The sequence below is a fragment of the Ochotona princeps genome, chromosome 4, assembly GCF_030435755.1.
Source record: "Ochotona princeps isolate mOchPri1 chromosome 4, mOchPri1.hap1, whole genome shotgun sequence".
Taxonomy (NCBI): domain Eukaryota; kingdom Metazoa; phylum Chordata; class Mammalia; order Lagomorpha; family Ochotonidae; genus Ochotona; species Ochotona princeps.
This window is the reverse complement of record NC_080835.1, coordinates 5128105-5145103: the sequence shown is the minus strand read 5'-3', so window position 1 is coordinate 5145103 and position 16999 is coordinate 5128105. Positions and strand designations below refer to the sequence as shown.

Below are 16999 nucleotides of genomic sequence, written 5' to 3'. Positions count from 1 at the left end.
CTCGGCCTTGTGGGGGTTGGGGGATGTCTGTCAACATCCAAACCACAGTACCCAGTGACCACCCCCTACACCACCAATCTTGGGGGACACCTCAGCCCCTCCAAAGCTCCCCAACCTCCAGTCCTGACCAGAGCCTCTGCCCCGCCCAGGTCCCCCCTCCCTGCTGTGGAGGCCCCCAGCAGCCAGGCACAGGGGAGGGGTGTCGCCTGAGGGTCACCCTGCAGGAACAAGGGGCTGTATCCTCGGAGCGGCTCCGGGGTTCTGGGGATTCCTGGTGCCATGGTCCCCGGTGGCCAGGGCCTCTGGTCGTGCATTTCGCCATGAATGAAGCAGCTCATGTTTTTCTCCTGCTTGGAACTCCCTGCCCTGACGGTGCTGTCCCATTTCCCAGACAAGCTGTGTCACACAGGCCTGATCCCCCACAGCCAGCCTAGACCCTGAGTCCTGGGCTCAGACACCAGAGCACTAAAGCCTCTCCTAACCCAGATCCATATGGGCAGGCAGGGGAGGGCGCCAGTGACAGCGTGGAGGCCCTGGCTCCCCTCTTCACCCTGGGCACGCAGCCACATTCGCCATCTTAGCACACAGAAAACAGTTCCGCAGGCTCTGGCTACCTCCCCAGAACACCCGCTCCCAGAAGAAGCAATTGGTAGGGGCACAGGTGGGTGTGGGTGTATGGCTTTCCAGGTGAAACTGAGGTGGCAAGAATAAAGAACAATATGGCCCGGCCCGGTGACCTAGCAGCTAAAGTCCTCGCCTTGAATGCACCAGGATCCCATGTGAGTGCCGGTTCTAATCCCGGCAGCTCCACTTCCCATCCAGCTCCCTGCTTGTGGCCTGGGAAAGCAGTTGAGGAAAGCCCAAAGCCTTGGAACCCTGCACCCGTGTGGGAGACCTGGAGGAAGATCCTGGCTCCTGGCTTCAGACTGGCACAGCACCAGACGTTGCGGCCACTTGGAGAGTGAATCATTGGATGGAAGATTCTCCTCTCTGCATATCTGACTTTGAAACAAAAATAAATAAATCTTACAAAACATGGAGAATGGGCCCCCCTTCCTCTCTGTCAGAGACCACAGTGTGGACACAGTGGCTCTGCCTGAGGGAGCTGAAACCTGCAGAAATTCTTTGGTTCATGTTTCCAGGGCCGCCAAGCCGGAGAGCACTGCCCCAGCATCCAGCAATGCCCTCCAGGCAGCCACATCCTCGGGTGGCAGGCTCTCGCTGTGCCCTGCCTTGGCGGCTGTGCTGCCAGCAGGTGCCCCCCAGCATCCTCATGCCTGAGGATTCGGCACTCCTGACTTGCATGCGCCCCTTAACACTGCCCTTGCTTTGGAACAACACCTTCAAAGCCCAGCACCTACAGATCCTACAGCGTGGTCAACGGCCACCATCGCCTCCCTTACTCTCCACCCCGGCTTGGCTTTCCTCCAAGCCACCTGACTGGTCTTGTAAGAGCCACCCTGCATGGGGAGCTGAGAGCGTATGGGGCCGACTTGGGGTGCTGTCCCTTGTGGCTGGGGGAACTGGCCCAGGCGTCGTGGAGGACACACACATGCTATGGAGTAGCGGTCCAGCCCTGGGACAAGGTCAGATCAGTGGGGCTCTGGAGGGGGCCCCTTCCCTCTCAGCTTCTGGAGCACGTGTGAGGAGTGCCCAGCCGCAAAAAGCAGTGCACCTGGCCCTGCCTGGGGGACCCATAGGGAGGACTAACAATTCAATCCACCCACAGCAGGCTCCTAAGCTGATCCTCCTGTCTGGCTGCCAGTGATGCTACAGCTACCCATGTGGTCCACCAGCATCCCACATGGGCACCAGCTCAAATCCCAGCTGCTCCCCTTCTGATCCAGCTCCCTGCTAATGCACCTAGGAGAACAGTGCAAGATGGTCCAAGTCCATGGGACCCTGCACCCCCCACCCGTGGGAGACCAGAAGAAGCTCCTGGCTTCAGATCAGCCCAGCTCTGACCATTGCAACCACTTGAGGAGCGAACTTGCAGATCTCTCTTCGTCTATTCTCTCCCTGTTTTAACTTTGCCTTTCCAATAAAAAGAATATTTTTTAAATTATTATTTTATTTTTTTTAACTTTTTCCATTTTTAAATTATATTTTTGACAATCTTTACATAGTTAATTAGGGTAAAAAGGTTCAAGGGCTACAGGAACGAGGGTAAGACTATTATTTCCACATTGTTTCCTTCATGTATCTGAGGTAAAGGAGGATATTAAGGAAGAAGCCCCACCCAGCCTCCCACCCACCCCAGGTCCCTGATGTGGGGCATGCTCCGAGGGGCTTGCTCAAGTGGTTTTGATAATTCAACAGTTCTGAATTGCTGCCAATCTTGTCATTCCAAGCATGATGAGGTCGTTGAAGAATCCATTGATTGATATAGTCCATTTTAGAGTCTCCATTTGCCCAGTTTTTCACTGCCAACATATTTTTAATTTTTTTTTAAGATTTTTTTTTTTATTGGAAAGACAGATATACACAGAGGAGGAGAGAGAGAGTGGAAGATCTTCCATCTGATGGTTCAGTCCCCAAGTGACCGCAACAGCTGGAACTGAGCCTATCCGGAGCCAGGAGCCTGGAGCTCTTCCAGGTCTCCCATGCTGATGCAGGGTCCCAAGGCTTTGGGCCGTCCTCGACTGCCTTCCCAGGCCATAAGCAGGGAGCTGGATGGGAAGCAAGATCCCAGCACGTGCAAGGTGAGGACTTAAACCACTACGCTATTGTGCCGGGTCCCCACTGCCAACATATAGCTGAGGTGGTTGATTGACCTGTTCTGTTCTCCGTCTTTTCATGGTTAGGGTTCTGAATCCAGCAGTTCGATTGAGGGGATCCTCAAAGAAACTTTGTCTGAGGTGATCCTAGCCCAGGTTCTGGTGTGTACTTGCAAGTACAGGGCCTGGCACAGTCCATCTCTCCGATCAGCTGGTGGTTGCAATTGCTGGGTTGGTTCTGTTTCCAGCCCTGACTTCCTCGGAAACCAATGAGTGTTGCAGTCCAGCCTGATTCTGCCCAGCTCACACTCAGTCCTCACAGAAACCAGTGGGAGCTGCAGCCTAGTTGGAGCGACCCACAATAACCCCCACCAGGTCTGCCCCCTGCCCTGGTTTGCCAGTATGTGTAGCAGACTAGTCCTGTCTGTCCCACATCCCATTTGGCTCTTATACTTGTCAATGGGTATTAAAGCCTAGTTCCATCTAACCAGCTCAACTATCCAGCCCTCACAGATGTGGTTGGCTGCCTCTGTCTAGCCACCCCAGCCCCTGCCCTCCCGTGGGAGCAGTAACCCAAGAGCGAGGAGCCCACTATTTCCCTCCCAGGCCACTCCCACTCCGGATTACGCACTCTCCAAGTGATTCTGTGGTTTAAATTGACAGAATTAACCTCCAGTGGCAGCTTCTGCCAGCTGATGCTGCGGCAAAGTCCAAACAACCCTCACCCACTCTTATTTTAGTTTGCACCAGTAGGAACAATCAGCCCAGCCTGGCTTTTCCCTGATCTAGTCCATATGAGGCGTGCAGGTGTTGTAGCCCTGTTTAGTCTGGTCTGTCCCCATCTCAACTCACGCTCTCCAGTGGGAGTAGCTGTCCATCAGGGGAACACCCATATTCCCACTGCCAGCTCTGCCCCCTCACTTCCTGATTCTCACATGTGCTGGTTGGGCGCTGCGGTCACATCCGGTACAGGCAACCTCACCTTGGCATTCTGTATTGTGCACTAGTTTGTGTCACAACTGAACCTGGCTCGACCCACACTCTGTTCTGGTGCTCTGATTCGCCAGTGGATGATGTGAACTAATTCAGTCTGGTCTGTCCCCGACCCATGCCAAATGTATGCCAGTGGGAAACTTTCCATGGCATATTCTGGGCTATTTTCTATCCTTCTTGCACTTACCTGCAGGGTCTGCGTCCTGCCGCAGGAGTTGCCCAGGCTCCTCCATCAGAACCTCTCCCCATGCTAGATTTTGCACATACCAGTGGGTCTGTGAGCCAGCCCTACTCAGTTCACCTCCTGTCCTAGCAGGAACAGTGGCTTTTCCTGACTGGCCTTCAACCCAATCTGGTTCTTACTGCTGGATGTTTCAGCCCAGCCATGGCTCATCCATACCCACATACAGCTCACACATGCCTCAGTAGGGGCTGAGACCCAGCCTAGTCCGTCCCACATCTACCCTGGTCCTTCAGAACACCACATGGTGTTGGGGTCTGGCCCGGCCTGCTGTGTCCAGTTCCAGTTCACACTTGTGCCAAGGGAGGCTACAACCATATCCTGATCAGAACACAGCCCCCAATTCCAACCCACATGTGCCTTGGTGGGAACCTCAATGCAGCTAGGGTGTCTCCTTAGCTCCCCAACTGGGCCTGTTCCCAGCCATAGATCGTGTGTATGCCACTGGTTGCTCTGACTCAGCTTGGCACAGCCCCTCACTTGTCCTGGCCCCTGCCTCAGACACTGTGGCCTAGCATCCCTGGCCCACGCAGACCAGTAGGTGCAAGAGCCTAGCTCAGCATGATCTATGCTCCATCCTGGTTTCTAATATTGCTTGTGAGCTAAGGTTTTTTTTTTTTTTTAAAGATTTTATTTTATTTTTTTTTTATTACAAAGTCAGATATACAGAGAGGAGGAGAGACAGAGAGGAAGATCCTCCATCCGATGTTTCACTCCCCAAGTGAGCCGCAACGGTCTGGTGCGCGCCAATCCGAAGCCGGGAACCAGGAACCTCTTCCAGGTCTCCCACGCGGGTGCAGGGTTCCAGTGCATTGGGCCGTCCTCGACTGCCCTCCCAGGCCACAAGCAGGGAGCTGGATGGGAAGTGGAGCTTCCGGGATTAGAACCGGTGCCCATATGGGATCCCGGGGTGTTCAAGGTGAGGACTTTAGCCGCTAGGCCACGCCGCCGGGCCCCGTGAGCTAAGGTTTGCTCAGTCCTGCCCGGTACACCCCTTTCCACTTCCAATCCACAGGTTGGCCAGCCGTTGGAACTACTTTGTGCAGCTTGTCCAACCCCCAGCTCTGGAGCACATGTTCACCAGCGGGAACTATGACTCGCCAGGGGAGTTTCCCAAGTTCCTCCACTTGATCCACTCCCAGACCAAGTTCTCATACATGCCAGTGCGTTTTAGGCCGGTGCCCGGCATAGTCTAGTCTTCCATTTGGCCTTTGTATGAGCTGGTGAACGCTGCAGCCCAGCCCACCCCATTCCCTATTGAGAATGCACATTCGGGTGCTGTTGCCTTGACCAGTCCGGACTGTTGTCGGTTCCTTTACCAGTGATTGATGGCAGGCTCCTTGGTCACACCTGGCTTAGTCTATCACCACCCCAACTCTTTTTTTTTTTTCCCAAAGATTTTATTTATTTTTATTGGAAAGGCAGATATACAGAGGAGAGACAGAGAGGAAGCTCTTTTGTCCGATGGTTCACTCCCCAAGCGGCCAAAACCGCTGGAGCTGAACCAATCTGAAGCCATGAGCCTCCTCCAGGTCTCCCATGAGGGTGCAGGGTCCCAAGGTTTTGGGCCACCCTCGATTGCATTCCCAGGCCACAGGCAGGGAGCTAGATGGGAAGCGGGGCTGCCGGAATTAAAACTGGTGCCCATTGGGATCCCAGCGCGTTCAAGGCAAGGACCTTAACTGCCACACTATTGTATCGGGCCCACCCCAACTCTTGAGCTAACCAGTGGGGCTAGTATTTCCACAGGGTGTGGCTCACACATCCCCCACAAAATCTACCCCCAGATATGGTTCTCTTGTGTGCTAGTTAATGTCATGGCCCTGCCTAATGTGACCCATCTCCTGATCCCTCATCATGTCAGGTAATAGGATATGATCCTGCTAGACAAGCCCCGAGTCTTAGCTTTTGCATGGACTGGAGTTCGGTGGTCAGCATTGTTCAGTGATTACAAGTTCTTCAAAGGAAAAGTTACTCTGTCATTGGGAATCTTTAGGATTGATTCACATCCCAGAAGCACAGTGGGTTCAACGTGGACTTATCTAAGCAGCGATTCAAAGAACCAAAACCCCAGAGCTCACCTCCTGGGGACAGCTCACCACGTGTACACGGTGGTTGGAATCAGGGATCCGAGCATGGAGACACCCCAGCCTGGCACCCACCAGCAGCCAGCAGGCTGCAGGAAGTTTCAACCCCCAGGCCCAAGGTCGCACCCCTCCCCAATCCCACTCCCTGCTCAATGACGGCGTGGGTGGGGCCCATTATTATTTTATTTTGATAATCTTTACATAGTTGATTAGGGCACCAAGGGGCTAGGGCTCTGGGAAATTGGATACGACCATTGTTTCCACATTCTAGAAATCTTTTTAAAAATGCTTGGAATGCTGGGAGAATGGTTGAGTGAATGAGTGGATTGAATGAGTCCGTAGGCACTTCACTCTTGCTGTGGAAGCCAGCTGCCCTAACGGCAATTATGGGGTGGACAGGTCACCCTGTCCGCACACACACATACGCATATGCGTATATGCCTGCGCCAGCTCCCCCTGCTCCCCGGGGACTGCGAGCTGCTGGAAGCGCTCCCACGCGTGCATTTTGACGTAGCTCATTCATTCCCTCCGCAGTCCGAGGACCTATCAGCGCTGGCTCCGCCCAACCCTCCACCCCCTCGCCAGAGCAGGGAGCGGGTGGAAGCACCGTGAATTCTGAACTAGTCTGTCTTCCGGACACGGCTTCCCCGGCCCTCCTAGAAACCAGGGTTTGAGTTCGGAGGAAGGGCCCACCCGGAGTCCGCAGAGTCCACCCCGGAACACCCAACACGGCTTGCAGGAGCCGGCCCCCGGGCGGGCCCCAGCCTATTCTGCAGCTGGGCCGGGGGCCCGAGCCCTGCGGGTGGAGTCCCGAGGGGGCGTGCCCGCGGACGGAACTTAACCGGGGGGCGTGCCCGCGGGCGGGGCCTGGCCGGGGGTCGGGGCCGGCTGGCCCTCGTCGGCGGGCGGCAGGTCCTCGCACTGACTCCACGGCCGGGATCCAGCCCGCCCGCGCCGCCGGCCGTCCCGCCTGCGCACCTCCAGGTGAGTTGGGGACCTCGTGCTCTCGGCGCCTGGATCCCGGGGCGCCCGTCCCGCCGGCGCCCACGCTGGCCCCCGTCTCACCTCCGCGCAGGTCCTTTCCCGGGCGCCCCGGGCTTCCCGCCCGCGCCTGGGTCCCCACAGCGCCCCCAAAAAGACCCTTGCAAGAGTCCCTGGGCCTGTGCGCATCCCGATTGGAGACTCCCAGTAATGCTGCGCTCCCCTCAGCATCACCACCAAGTCCCATCCCCGGGACCCAGCGCCCTCCGGCCGCCCGGGGTTCCCGCGCCAGGACTGGGCGCCGTATTTTTAGCCGATGCTGAGGTGTCCTCCTATCTTTAGCCGCAGTCGCGAGTGCCCTGAAACGGATCCGGGCTGGGGTTGGGTGCGCCGGAGGGCAGGAGGCGGGGATGGGTGGTGGGCGCCGCCGGAACCCGAGCCGGGAGTTGGGGAGGGGGAGGGCGAGGAGGGAGGGGCAGCACGCCGGAGCTCTGGCCCCGTGCCGACTGGACACTCGGACATCGCCCAGGCCGGAAAGCACGGGGAGGGGGGATTGGGGATCGGGAAGAAGGCTCCTCCCAGGGGTGGGAGTGGTGGGCAGGGTCCCTGGGCGCCTCCTTGCCCCTGCTTGTGTGGTGCTGAGATCAGAGGGGATCCCGCGCCGGCAAGGCGCAGCTGGCGCTCCCTCCTTGGACTCGGTGCTCCTTGAGGAGCGCCTTCCTGGAGGTTGAGTAGGGGTGGGGCGCGCAGGAGACCCCGGGGCGCCCTCGGGTTTCGCGGGAGGCAGGGAGCTAGTGGGCGTGCGCGCGCCACCTGGAGGATGCGCTTGGGCACGGGACCCCGGGGCGGGGGGACCCCCGAAAGACCCCGCAGCTGCCGGGCGGGCCTGGAGCCTGGGGCCCACACACCCTTGGTTTTCAGTCCGGTTCCAGGTACCGTGGTCCGGGAACCCAGGTACCGGGCGCTAGCTTGAGGCCCGGCGACCCCGTCGATTGGTGGCGATGAAGAACTGTGGAACCCCCTCTGCCCCCAGGTGGTAGTAGCAGTGGCTCTGTGGGCAGCCCAACTTGTAGAGGAGGGAGGTGAAACTTGGCCCAAGGTCACAGAGAACCCGGGGCAGCTGGGTGGAAGGTCAGGGGACCTGAAGCAGGGGGAGGGTGACTTGGAACGTGGCTTGCCCCCAGTGGCCTCCCATTGCTGGCGACAAGGAGAAACTGCCACCAGGAAGTCATTTTCTCTGAGGGAGGCCAGGGCTCGTGTCCAGAAGGCTCCCGTCTCCCCCCATCCCCAAGCGGCCACTGCTGCAGAAACCAGCTACAGTCCCTCCCACCATCCCAGCTTGTCCTGCTGGAGCGCAAGTTCTCAGATCTGTGCACATCAGGGAGTGGGGCACCCCAAGGAAGGCCTGGGGAGCCTGCTCCGAGGCCTCCCGCTGTGCAGCTGGGCACCATCCACCCGCTGGACTCCATGACCTTGGCAAAGTGATGTCCCATCTCCAGCTCAGCTTCAGCCTCTTGCTTAGGGTTCCTGAGCCACAGGGAAGTGCGTGGCGGGTTGGGGCCTGGGGGGGTCTCATGATTGCCAAATCTGAATACTTGGGGCTTGGTGCTTGTGATTCTCAGCCCTCCCCTGGGCAGCGGATGCCGGCCCCACCCTCCCAGCCTCGGTTCTCCCCACATCTGGAATTGGGTGGGTCCATCTGGCTGTGACTGAGATGGCGGGTCAGGACGCCTGATTTGTTGTGGACACACGCAGGCTGTCCAGGCGCTGTAGAGGGGTGGGGCGGGGTGGGGTGACCCCGTCCAGGCTCTGAACAGATCCCACCCCTCCCTGGGCCCCAGGCTGCCTGAATGAAGAAGAGAATGCTTCTCTTGGACTGCTGGCCCAGCCAAGAGGACAGACTGGGTGCAGGTCAGGCAGCAGCCCCAGGCCTGGCATTGCTGGACACCGGATGAATGAGGAGGGTGGGCTTCCGGACCTCCTTCCTGGCATCCACTGGCAACCCCCTCCCCAGCTCCTTCCCAGCAGAGCCATCACTGCCCTGGAATAGGGGATGTGTCCTCTCGCTTCCCAGCAGGCTGCAGGTGCTGGCCTCTGACCCTTGGGCTGACTGACCCAGGGTGTCCGGTGCTGGGGTGGGGTTTCCCAAGTGAGGGCCAGGCTCTGGGGGTGACCTCAGGACACTGCCCTTCCCCCTTCAGCCGGGGATGAAGAATGGGAGTAGAGGAACTTACAGCTCCCATGCTGTCCCTCCCTGCCAGCCCCGGGGAGGGGCCGTGGGAGCAAGTGGGCTCCCCTGGCTGGCGTCCTAACCCTGCCCTTGCCCGCTGGGTGACCTTGGATGGACTTCCTCATTGACTTTTTGTGCTGAGTCTACATCTGGGCTCACACGTGTCTGCTGCCGCCGCCACGGACCACACCCCCACCCTGGGAAGTAGGCGGAACGCTCACCCCCGTTGTCTTCTGCTGGGAGCCCAGTGTGACACTTCCTTCAGTGTTTTTTTTCTTCCACATTAAAAATAGATGTGTTTTCCTGGCAGCAGAAATAATATATGCATCTAAATAATGCATGCTCATGAATTTGAGGTGCTGAGTGGGGGAGGGGGCTGTTTCTGATCCAGGCAGGTAAAGGCCAACCTGAGGTGCCACCATGTTGATGTCAGCGCTGGCAACATCTGAGCAGCGGTCATTCTGGGGCGCTGTCTGTCGTAGGCAGGCAGGAATGGTCTCCCTCAGTGGCTCAAGTGGGGAACCGCTCTGACACCTGGTCAGGATTAGTTTAGTTGGTAGAGTCGGCCACAGCTCCACCCCCTGGCTTGTTCCCCGAATGCCTGCCTTAGAATTTCAATCCAAGTCTCCCGCCTGCATTGAGCACCGTTGTATAAGTCCTCACCAAGGCCTTCCAAGGTCTGCCCCAGCAGGAACCTGCAGCCAGAAGTGGGGTCACGAAAGGCACCCATATCTCCAACCTGTGTTCTAAGTGCTAAATTGAACACCCATTTCATGATGCTCTTTTTTTCTTGTTTTCAAAAACATGTATTTATGAGGTCAGCAGAGTGGCGCATAGGCTAATCCTCTGTCCTGTGGCACTGGCATTCCATAGGGGCACCAGTTCCTGGCTGTTCCACTTCCCATTCCTGTCTCTGCTTGTTGCTGGGGACTTGTGACCAAAGTTCTTGGGACTGTGCCATGAAGGAGACCCAGAGGAAACCTACTTTTCAAATTAAGAAAAAAAATCTTAAAAACCGCATTTATTGACTTATCCATTCATTGATTTGAAAGGCATAGTGGCAGAGCAAGAGGGAGAGAATGACAGCTAGTGAGCCCTTTCTGGCTCACCACGGCACCTTGTAGCTGCAAATGTTGGGGCTGGGCCAGGCTGAAGTCAGGAGCCAGGAGCTTCTTCGGGATCTCCCACATGGGTACAGGGTCCCAAGGCTTTGGGCCATCCTCGGCTGCTTTCACAGACCACCAGTAGGGAGCTGGATGGGTAGTGGAGCAGTCGGGACAAGGACCTGTGGCCATATGAGATGCCATGGCTGGCATGCAGAGGATTAGCTAGTTGAGCCATCACACTGCCCAATGATATACTTCTTTTATGGGGCACCTCAAGGACACCGGTTCCCAGGCGCATCTAATGTTTGTCCCCGTGTCCCTGACTCATGTCCCTTCTGTGTTTCAGCTCCTCAGCCCCAGACCAGGGCAAAGCTGTCAGGAACGGACAAGACCAGAGTGCGCCGCAGACCCAAAATTTTGTCATCTCCTCCGTCTGACTCCCTTGCTTTGATCTTTCTAGTTTCTTGGGCCAGCTTTGCTCACACCCACTAGTCTAGCCTCCAGGCCACTGGCCCGTCAAGAACACGTGCCTCTGGTTGGCGGTGCTAAGGGGCGCTGGGGCCGAGCCCAGCATGTCCGCCAAGGTGCCTATCTACCTAAAGCGTGGCAGCCGCAAGGGCAAGAAGGAGAAGCTGCGGGACCTGCTCTCATCCGACATGATCAGCCCGCCCCTAGGGGACTTCCGCCACACCATCCACATTGGCAGTGGCGGGGACGGCGACATGTTTGGGGACATCTCCTTCCTGCAGGGCAAGTTCCACCTCCTGCCGGGCACGGCCGAGGAGGGGTCCAGTGACCTTGCCTTCCAGTTCACCCACACGGGGGTTGCTGCTACCACCACTGGCACCTTGCGTGGGCGCGAGCTCCCAGATGGGCTGTCCCCGCTGCTCAAGAACGCCATCTCCTTGCCGGCCATGGGTGGGCCCCAGGCGCTCACCCTGCCTGCAGCTCAGGCTCCCCCCAAGCCGCCTCGCCTGCACCTGGAGAGCCCCCCACGTTCCCCAGAGCCCTCCCCATCGGAGGCAGATGGCTTGGTGCTCTGGAGGCCCCCGGAAGCTGGTTCGTCCCTCAATGGGCTGCCCCCTGGGTCGGGCGCCGAAGAGCCTTTCTTGTCCCACGCCAGCTCCCTGCTGTCCCTGCACGTGGACCTGGGGCCCTCCATCCTGGACGACGTCCTTCAGATCATGGAACAGGACCTGGGCAAAGTACAGATCCCCACGTAGGACCTGCAGCTGGGATGATGCCAGGAGGCGGGGTGTGGGCCAGTTCCCCTCCCCCCACCCCGGCTGAGGCACTGTGGTGCCCAGGGATACCCACGTGGTCTATTCTCCTTTTGAGCCTTGCTTACTACCGCCTTCCATCCTCCCCCCAGGGGCAATGTGGGCCTTGTTGCTTCCCCCTAATAGCCCACAAGGACACAGACACAAGTCAGACCCCTGGGGGCCACCACGGGGGTCCCCACGTCCCACACCCCAGGCCCCTTGGGCCCCTTGGACAAAGACCCTGTGGAAGTGGACTGTCCTCCCCCTGACTCAGCCCCACTGGGTGCCTGGTTTAGGGTAGGAGGAAGAGCGAGCCAGTGGCCCTGGCACTGGGCGGGCTGGCGGTTCTGGACCTTGACCTTGACTCTTGTCCTGGACCGGGAGCGTGTGTACGTTCTGCCTCGGTCCCTACCCCACCGCTTCCTCACAAGACCAGGGCATTCTGGTTGCAATAAAATGTGCTGCTGCTGGTGGTAGTGGTGGGTGAGCCACTGTGCCCTCATTCCAGCTGCCCTCCCAGCTGGGGAGGGGGGACTCACCCCACCGCCACCCTCTCAGCTTCTGGCCTACCACTACTCCCCTACCCCTCAAGGGATTTGTGAGGGCTTTCACCTGTTCCTATACCTCGCTGAGCTGAGGCCAGAACAGACCGGAGTTAAGTGGTTTGTCCTTCAGTTCTGGTGAGTCCTGCCCATGGTACTAGGTGTGCCTGGAGAAGCCCAAGCACAAAGGACTGACCAATAGGCCTCATGCCAGGGCCCAGTGGCTGCTGGGCCAGCTCTCCAGAGCCAAGAGAGCGTACACCAGTGGAGACCGGTTGGCCGCGACTGGGAGGGGGGCCTGTGGTATCCACTGACGCCTTTGGTGTGGGCTGGGATCCCAGGCGGATGCAGTTCCTGCCTGCCTGGAGTTTATGTTAAAGTATAAGCAAGTCAGCCTGGGTTTCCAGCAGGGGTCAATACTCTGGAGATAAGAGAACTTTCTGGAATGCCTGGGGTCAGGTGGGAGGGCAAGAATGCAAGTGGGTGCCAGATACGGAGGATCAGCCAGCAGATTTGGGACCACATGTGAGGTATGGATGCTGAGGCCCCCCCAGGAACCACTGCGTGGCAAAACCCTTCACCCCCAGCCCTGGCCTGCATGAGCCCCAGTTTCTCCAGGCAGAAGTGAATTCAAAGATAGTCATCTTGCAGGACTGTTGGGGAGGAAAAAAAATCATTCAATGCCACATGGAAGATATTTCAAAACCAGCATGATGGGTAACCAAAGATCCCATGGCCCAGGGAAGGCTAGAGTGAGCTGTTGGGAGGCTGGTGGCAGGGCGAAGGCTGTGCTGGTGGCCGGGAGGCGGAGCAGTGGGATCCATTGCGCAGGGGCAGCACCGTGGTCAGGAGGACTCACTGGAGACTAAGAGGGGACAGCTGTCGCAGGCCTGGGGAACTGGATGGCGGGTCACCGAGAGACATTTTGCTCACATTGATTTTTTCTGTCTTTGTGTTACAGAAATGAATGATCTCTTTTTTTTTTTATAAAAGATTTATTCATTTTATTACAGCCAGATATACACAGAGGAGGAGAGACAGAGAGGAAGATCTTCCATCCGATGATTCACTCCCCAAGTGAGCCGCAACGGGCCGCTGCGCGACGATCCGAAGCCGGGAACCTGGAACCTCTTCCAGGTCTCCCACGCGGGTGCAGGGTCCCAAAGCATTGGGCCGTCCTCGACTGCTTTCCCAGGCCACAAGCAGGGAGCTGGATGGGAAGTGGAGCTGCCGGGATTAGAACCGGCGCCCATATGGGATCCCGGGGCTTTCAAGGCGAGGACTTTAGCCGCTAGGCCACGCCGCCAGGCCCATGAATGATCTCTTATGGTGCTAAAATGCACATAACAGTTACCATATCAAAAAGGGGGCCGGCCCCATGGTGCAGCAGGCCGAGCCTGCCATGCTGACGTTCCCCGGATCGAGTCCTGGCTGTTCCACTTCCAATTCACCTCCCAGCAGTGGAGGGCAGTGCAAGCGTGTGAATCACTTCACCCAAGTAGGAGACCCAGGAGAAGCTCCTGGCACCTGGTTTCAGACCAGCCCAGCTATGGCCATTGCAACCCTCTAGGGGAGTGAACCAGCAGATGGAAAACTTCTCTGTCTTTTCTAAGATTTAGTTATTTTCATTGCAAAGCCAGATATATATGTAGAGGAGGAGAGACAGAGAGAAATATCCTCCAAGTGACCACACGGCCAGAGCTGAGCCGATGCGAAGCCAGGAGCCAGGAACCTCCTCCAGGTCTCCCATGCGGGTGCAGGGTCCCAAGGCTTTGGGCCGTCCTCAACTGCTTTCCCAGGCCACAAGCAGGGAGCTGGATGGGAAGTGGGGCTGTTGGGATTAGAACTGGTGCCCATATGGGATCCTGGTGTTTTTTTTTTTTAAACAAATAATTTTGTTTTAATATAACACTATCTCATAATAATTGTATTTTGCTTGGACATATTCTTTTTTTGTTGTTTTGAATTTTTTTAAATTATTTTTTAATAATCTTACTTAGTTGATTAGGGAACAAAGTGTCAAGGGCTACAGGGTGAAAGTGGGTAATACCATTGTTTCCACACCAATATCATTTTACCCTGTATCTGGGGTCAGGGAAAAAAACAAAGGGAAAAGCCCCACCCAACCTCCCACCCATCCCAGATCCCCAACGGGAGGCGCGCTTTGAGGGTCCTGCTCATACAGTTTCGATTGTTCATCAGTTCTGGATTGCTGCCAATCTCTCAGTTCCAATCGCAATGAATCCTATTCAGAATCCACTGGCTGACAGTCTCTTCATGGTTGGGGTTCTAAGATCAGCAGTTCAGTTGGAGGGATCTCCAAAGAAACTTCATCTGAGGTGATCCCAGGCCTGATTATTGCGCGAGTTTGCTAGTACAGAGTCCGACACCGTCCGTCACACCAATCAGCTTATGCTCATGCTGGTCGTTGGGATTGCTGGGTTCGTTCTGTTTCCAGCCCTGTCTTCCTCGTGAACCAACGGGTGCTGTAGTCCAGTTCGATCCTGCCCACTTCATACTCAGTCCTCACGGAAACCGGTTGGAGCTGCAGCCTAGCTGGGGCTACTCCCCATAACCCCCACCAGTTCTGCCCCCTACCCTGGTTCCCATGCTTGCCAGTATGCACCGCAGGCTTGTCAAGTCTGTCCCACATCCCATTTAGCTCTCGCACATGTCGATGGGCATTGAAGCCCAGCTCAACCCAACCAACCTACTATCCAGCCCACACACCTACTGGCAGGTGCCCTTCTATACAGCCACCCCTGCCCCTGTCCTGGTGTTCGTGCTGTCCAATGAGAGTGGTAGCCCCGAAGGAGGTGCCCACTATTTCCCTTCTAGGCCACACTCACTCCCAGATTATGCACTCTCCAGGTAGTTCTGGCATTTGACTTGACAGAATTAGCTCCAGTGCCAGTCTCTGCCAGCTAGTACTGCGGCTAGCCCAACCAACCCTCACCCACTCTAGTTTTTGCTTGCACCAGTCGGAACAGTCAGCCCACCGTGGCCCTTCCCTTATCTAGCCTACATGAGGCCCACAGGTGTAACAGCTGCTAGGCCACAGTGCTGGGCCCTAAGATTTTTTTTTTTTATATTTATTTCAAAAGATAAAGAATAATAAAGACAGCACTTGCTGTCCCCCAAATGCCCACAGCCCAGGCCAGGCCAGGTTGAATCAAGCAGCGGGGAACTTCCTCCTGGTCTCCCACAGGATGGCAAGTACTGTGCCCTCCAGACGCTCTCCCAGACAGCAGGATTGCAGATAGAGGCGGGGCTGGACCCCACTGACACGGGCTGTGGGCTCCCCCTGGTGGTGACTGACCCCACCTGTACCACACACCTGTGTGCCCCACCCCGGATCCTGCCATTTTTAAGTGCACAGTTTGGGGGAGGACAGGCCATTGCACATCGTGCTGTGACCACCAGCACCTCCAGACCTCAGCTTGGCATCTTCCTAAACTCAAACCCCGGCCACGTGAAAGTCATTCATTCTCTCCCAGCCCCTGGCAACCACCATGCCACTTCCAGTCTCTGTAAGGTGCGCTGCTCTGGCGACTTCACCTAAGTGCCCTGGCACAGTGCCTGCCTCCAGGTGGTGGACACCTCTCGCAGGTCCTCAGGGCTCCTCCGGGTCACGGCCCGTGTTGGAATTTCTCCTTTGAGGGACAGATCGGTTTCTGTGCGTGTCATGTTTGCCCACGTGCGTAAAGCTGCCAAGCGCCCACGCTGGGAAGAGCGACTACCATTGCTCCAGTCCCTGCCTCCACAGTTCTGGAATGGAACCATTGGATCACAGGCTAATATTAGTTGAGAAACTTCCACCTCATTTTCCACATGGCCTACACCATTTGGTATCCTCAATAAGCTCATTGCATGGTGGACCATTTGACTTAATACCTGGAGTGGGATTTGAACCTAAGTCTATGGACCCTAAGGCCCCATGCTGGACTGCGACCCTCTGTCCCTGGGTTTAGCCACCTGCCATGGTAAGGCAACAGGTTCCCTTACTAGGGAGAGAGCAAGACCTTCTCCCTGGCTTTATTAGGCTGCAAGTCCCACAAATTCCACCCACAAAAGAAATCTCCCCATGAAGGGAGGGAATTTGCTGAATAGCCAGAAAATGACCAATGTCTTCCAGGCCAATCTTTCCAACGCTCAATATTTGTCCATTTCCTCATTCCGTGTACCCTCAAATAAGCATAAGCTGACTTATTACAGAGCAGCGAGCTCTTTCTGTCCGAATGTCACATGCCAACAGCCGCTGCCATGTGACTTAGCAGTTAAACCTCCATCTGTGACACCAGCGTCCCCTATTGGTGCTGGTTGGAATTCTGGCTGCTCCACTTGCAGTCTATCTCCCAGCCAATGCACCTGGGAAAGCAACAAAAGATGGCCCGAGTGCTTGGGCCCGGTACCTTTGTGGGAGACCCAGAAGAAGCTCCTGGCTCCTGGCTTCAGATCAGCTCAGCTCCGACCATTGCAGCCATTTGAGAAGTGAAAAATCTCTTTCTTGGTCTCTTCTCCTCTCTCTGCAGCTCTTTCAAATAAAAAATTAAAATAAAGATGCGTGCCACATCAGAGCACCAGGGTTCAGTTCCTATGTTGGGCACCTGGGAAGCAGCGGGTGGCAGCTCAGTGGGTCTCTGACCCTCGGTGGGAGACCAGGTCACATCCTTGACTCCTAGCCTAGACCCACCTGCTGCAGGTATTTGGAAGGGAACCAGTGATTGGGATATTTATTTTTCTTTCTTTTTAAAAAATCTATCTATCTCTTTGCTTCTCAAACACATACGGAAAATGATGCCCTGCTCATACCTGCTCTCCGTCCCTCCTGCACCTGTTA

The 16999-nt window shown here is 56.6% G+C and overlaps 1 protein-coding gene across 1 annotated transcript; it reads left to right on the top strand.

The window, feature by feature from the left end:
- The first annotated feature begins 10768 nt into the window (after window positions 1-10768).
- Window positions 10769-11811, top strand: CDC42EP2 (CDC42 effector protein 2). The gene has a single exon (XM_004596684.2). It carries the CDS (start codon window positions 10928-10930, stop codon window positions 11576-11578), a length of 651 nt encoding a protein of 216 aa, XP_004596741.1. The 5' UTR covers window positions 10769-10927; the 3' UTR covers window positions 11579-11811.
- Window positions 11812-16999: the final 5188 nt, after the last annotated feature.

Coding starts and splice junctions, on each gene's coding strand:
- CDC42EP2 (XM_004596684.2), top strand. CDS start 10,928: ATGTCCGCCAAGGTGCCTATCTACCTAAAGCGTGGCAGCCGCAAGGGC.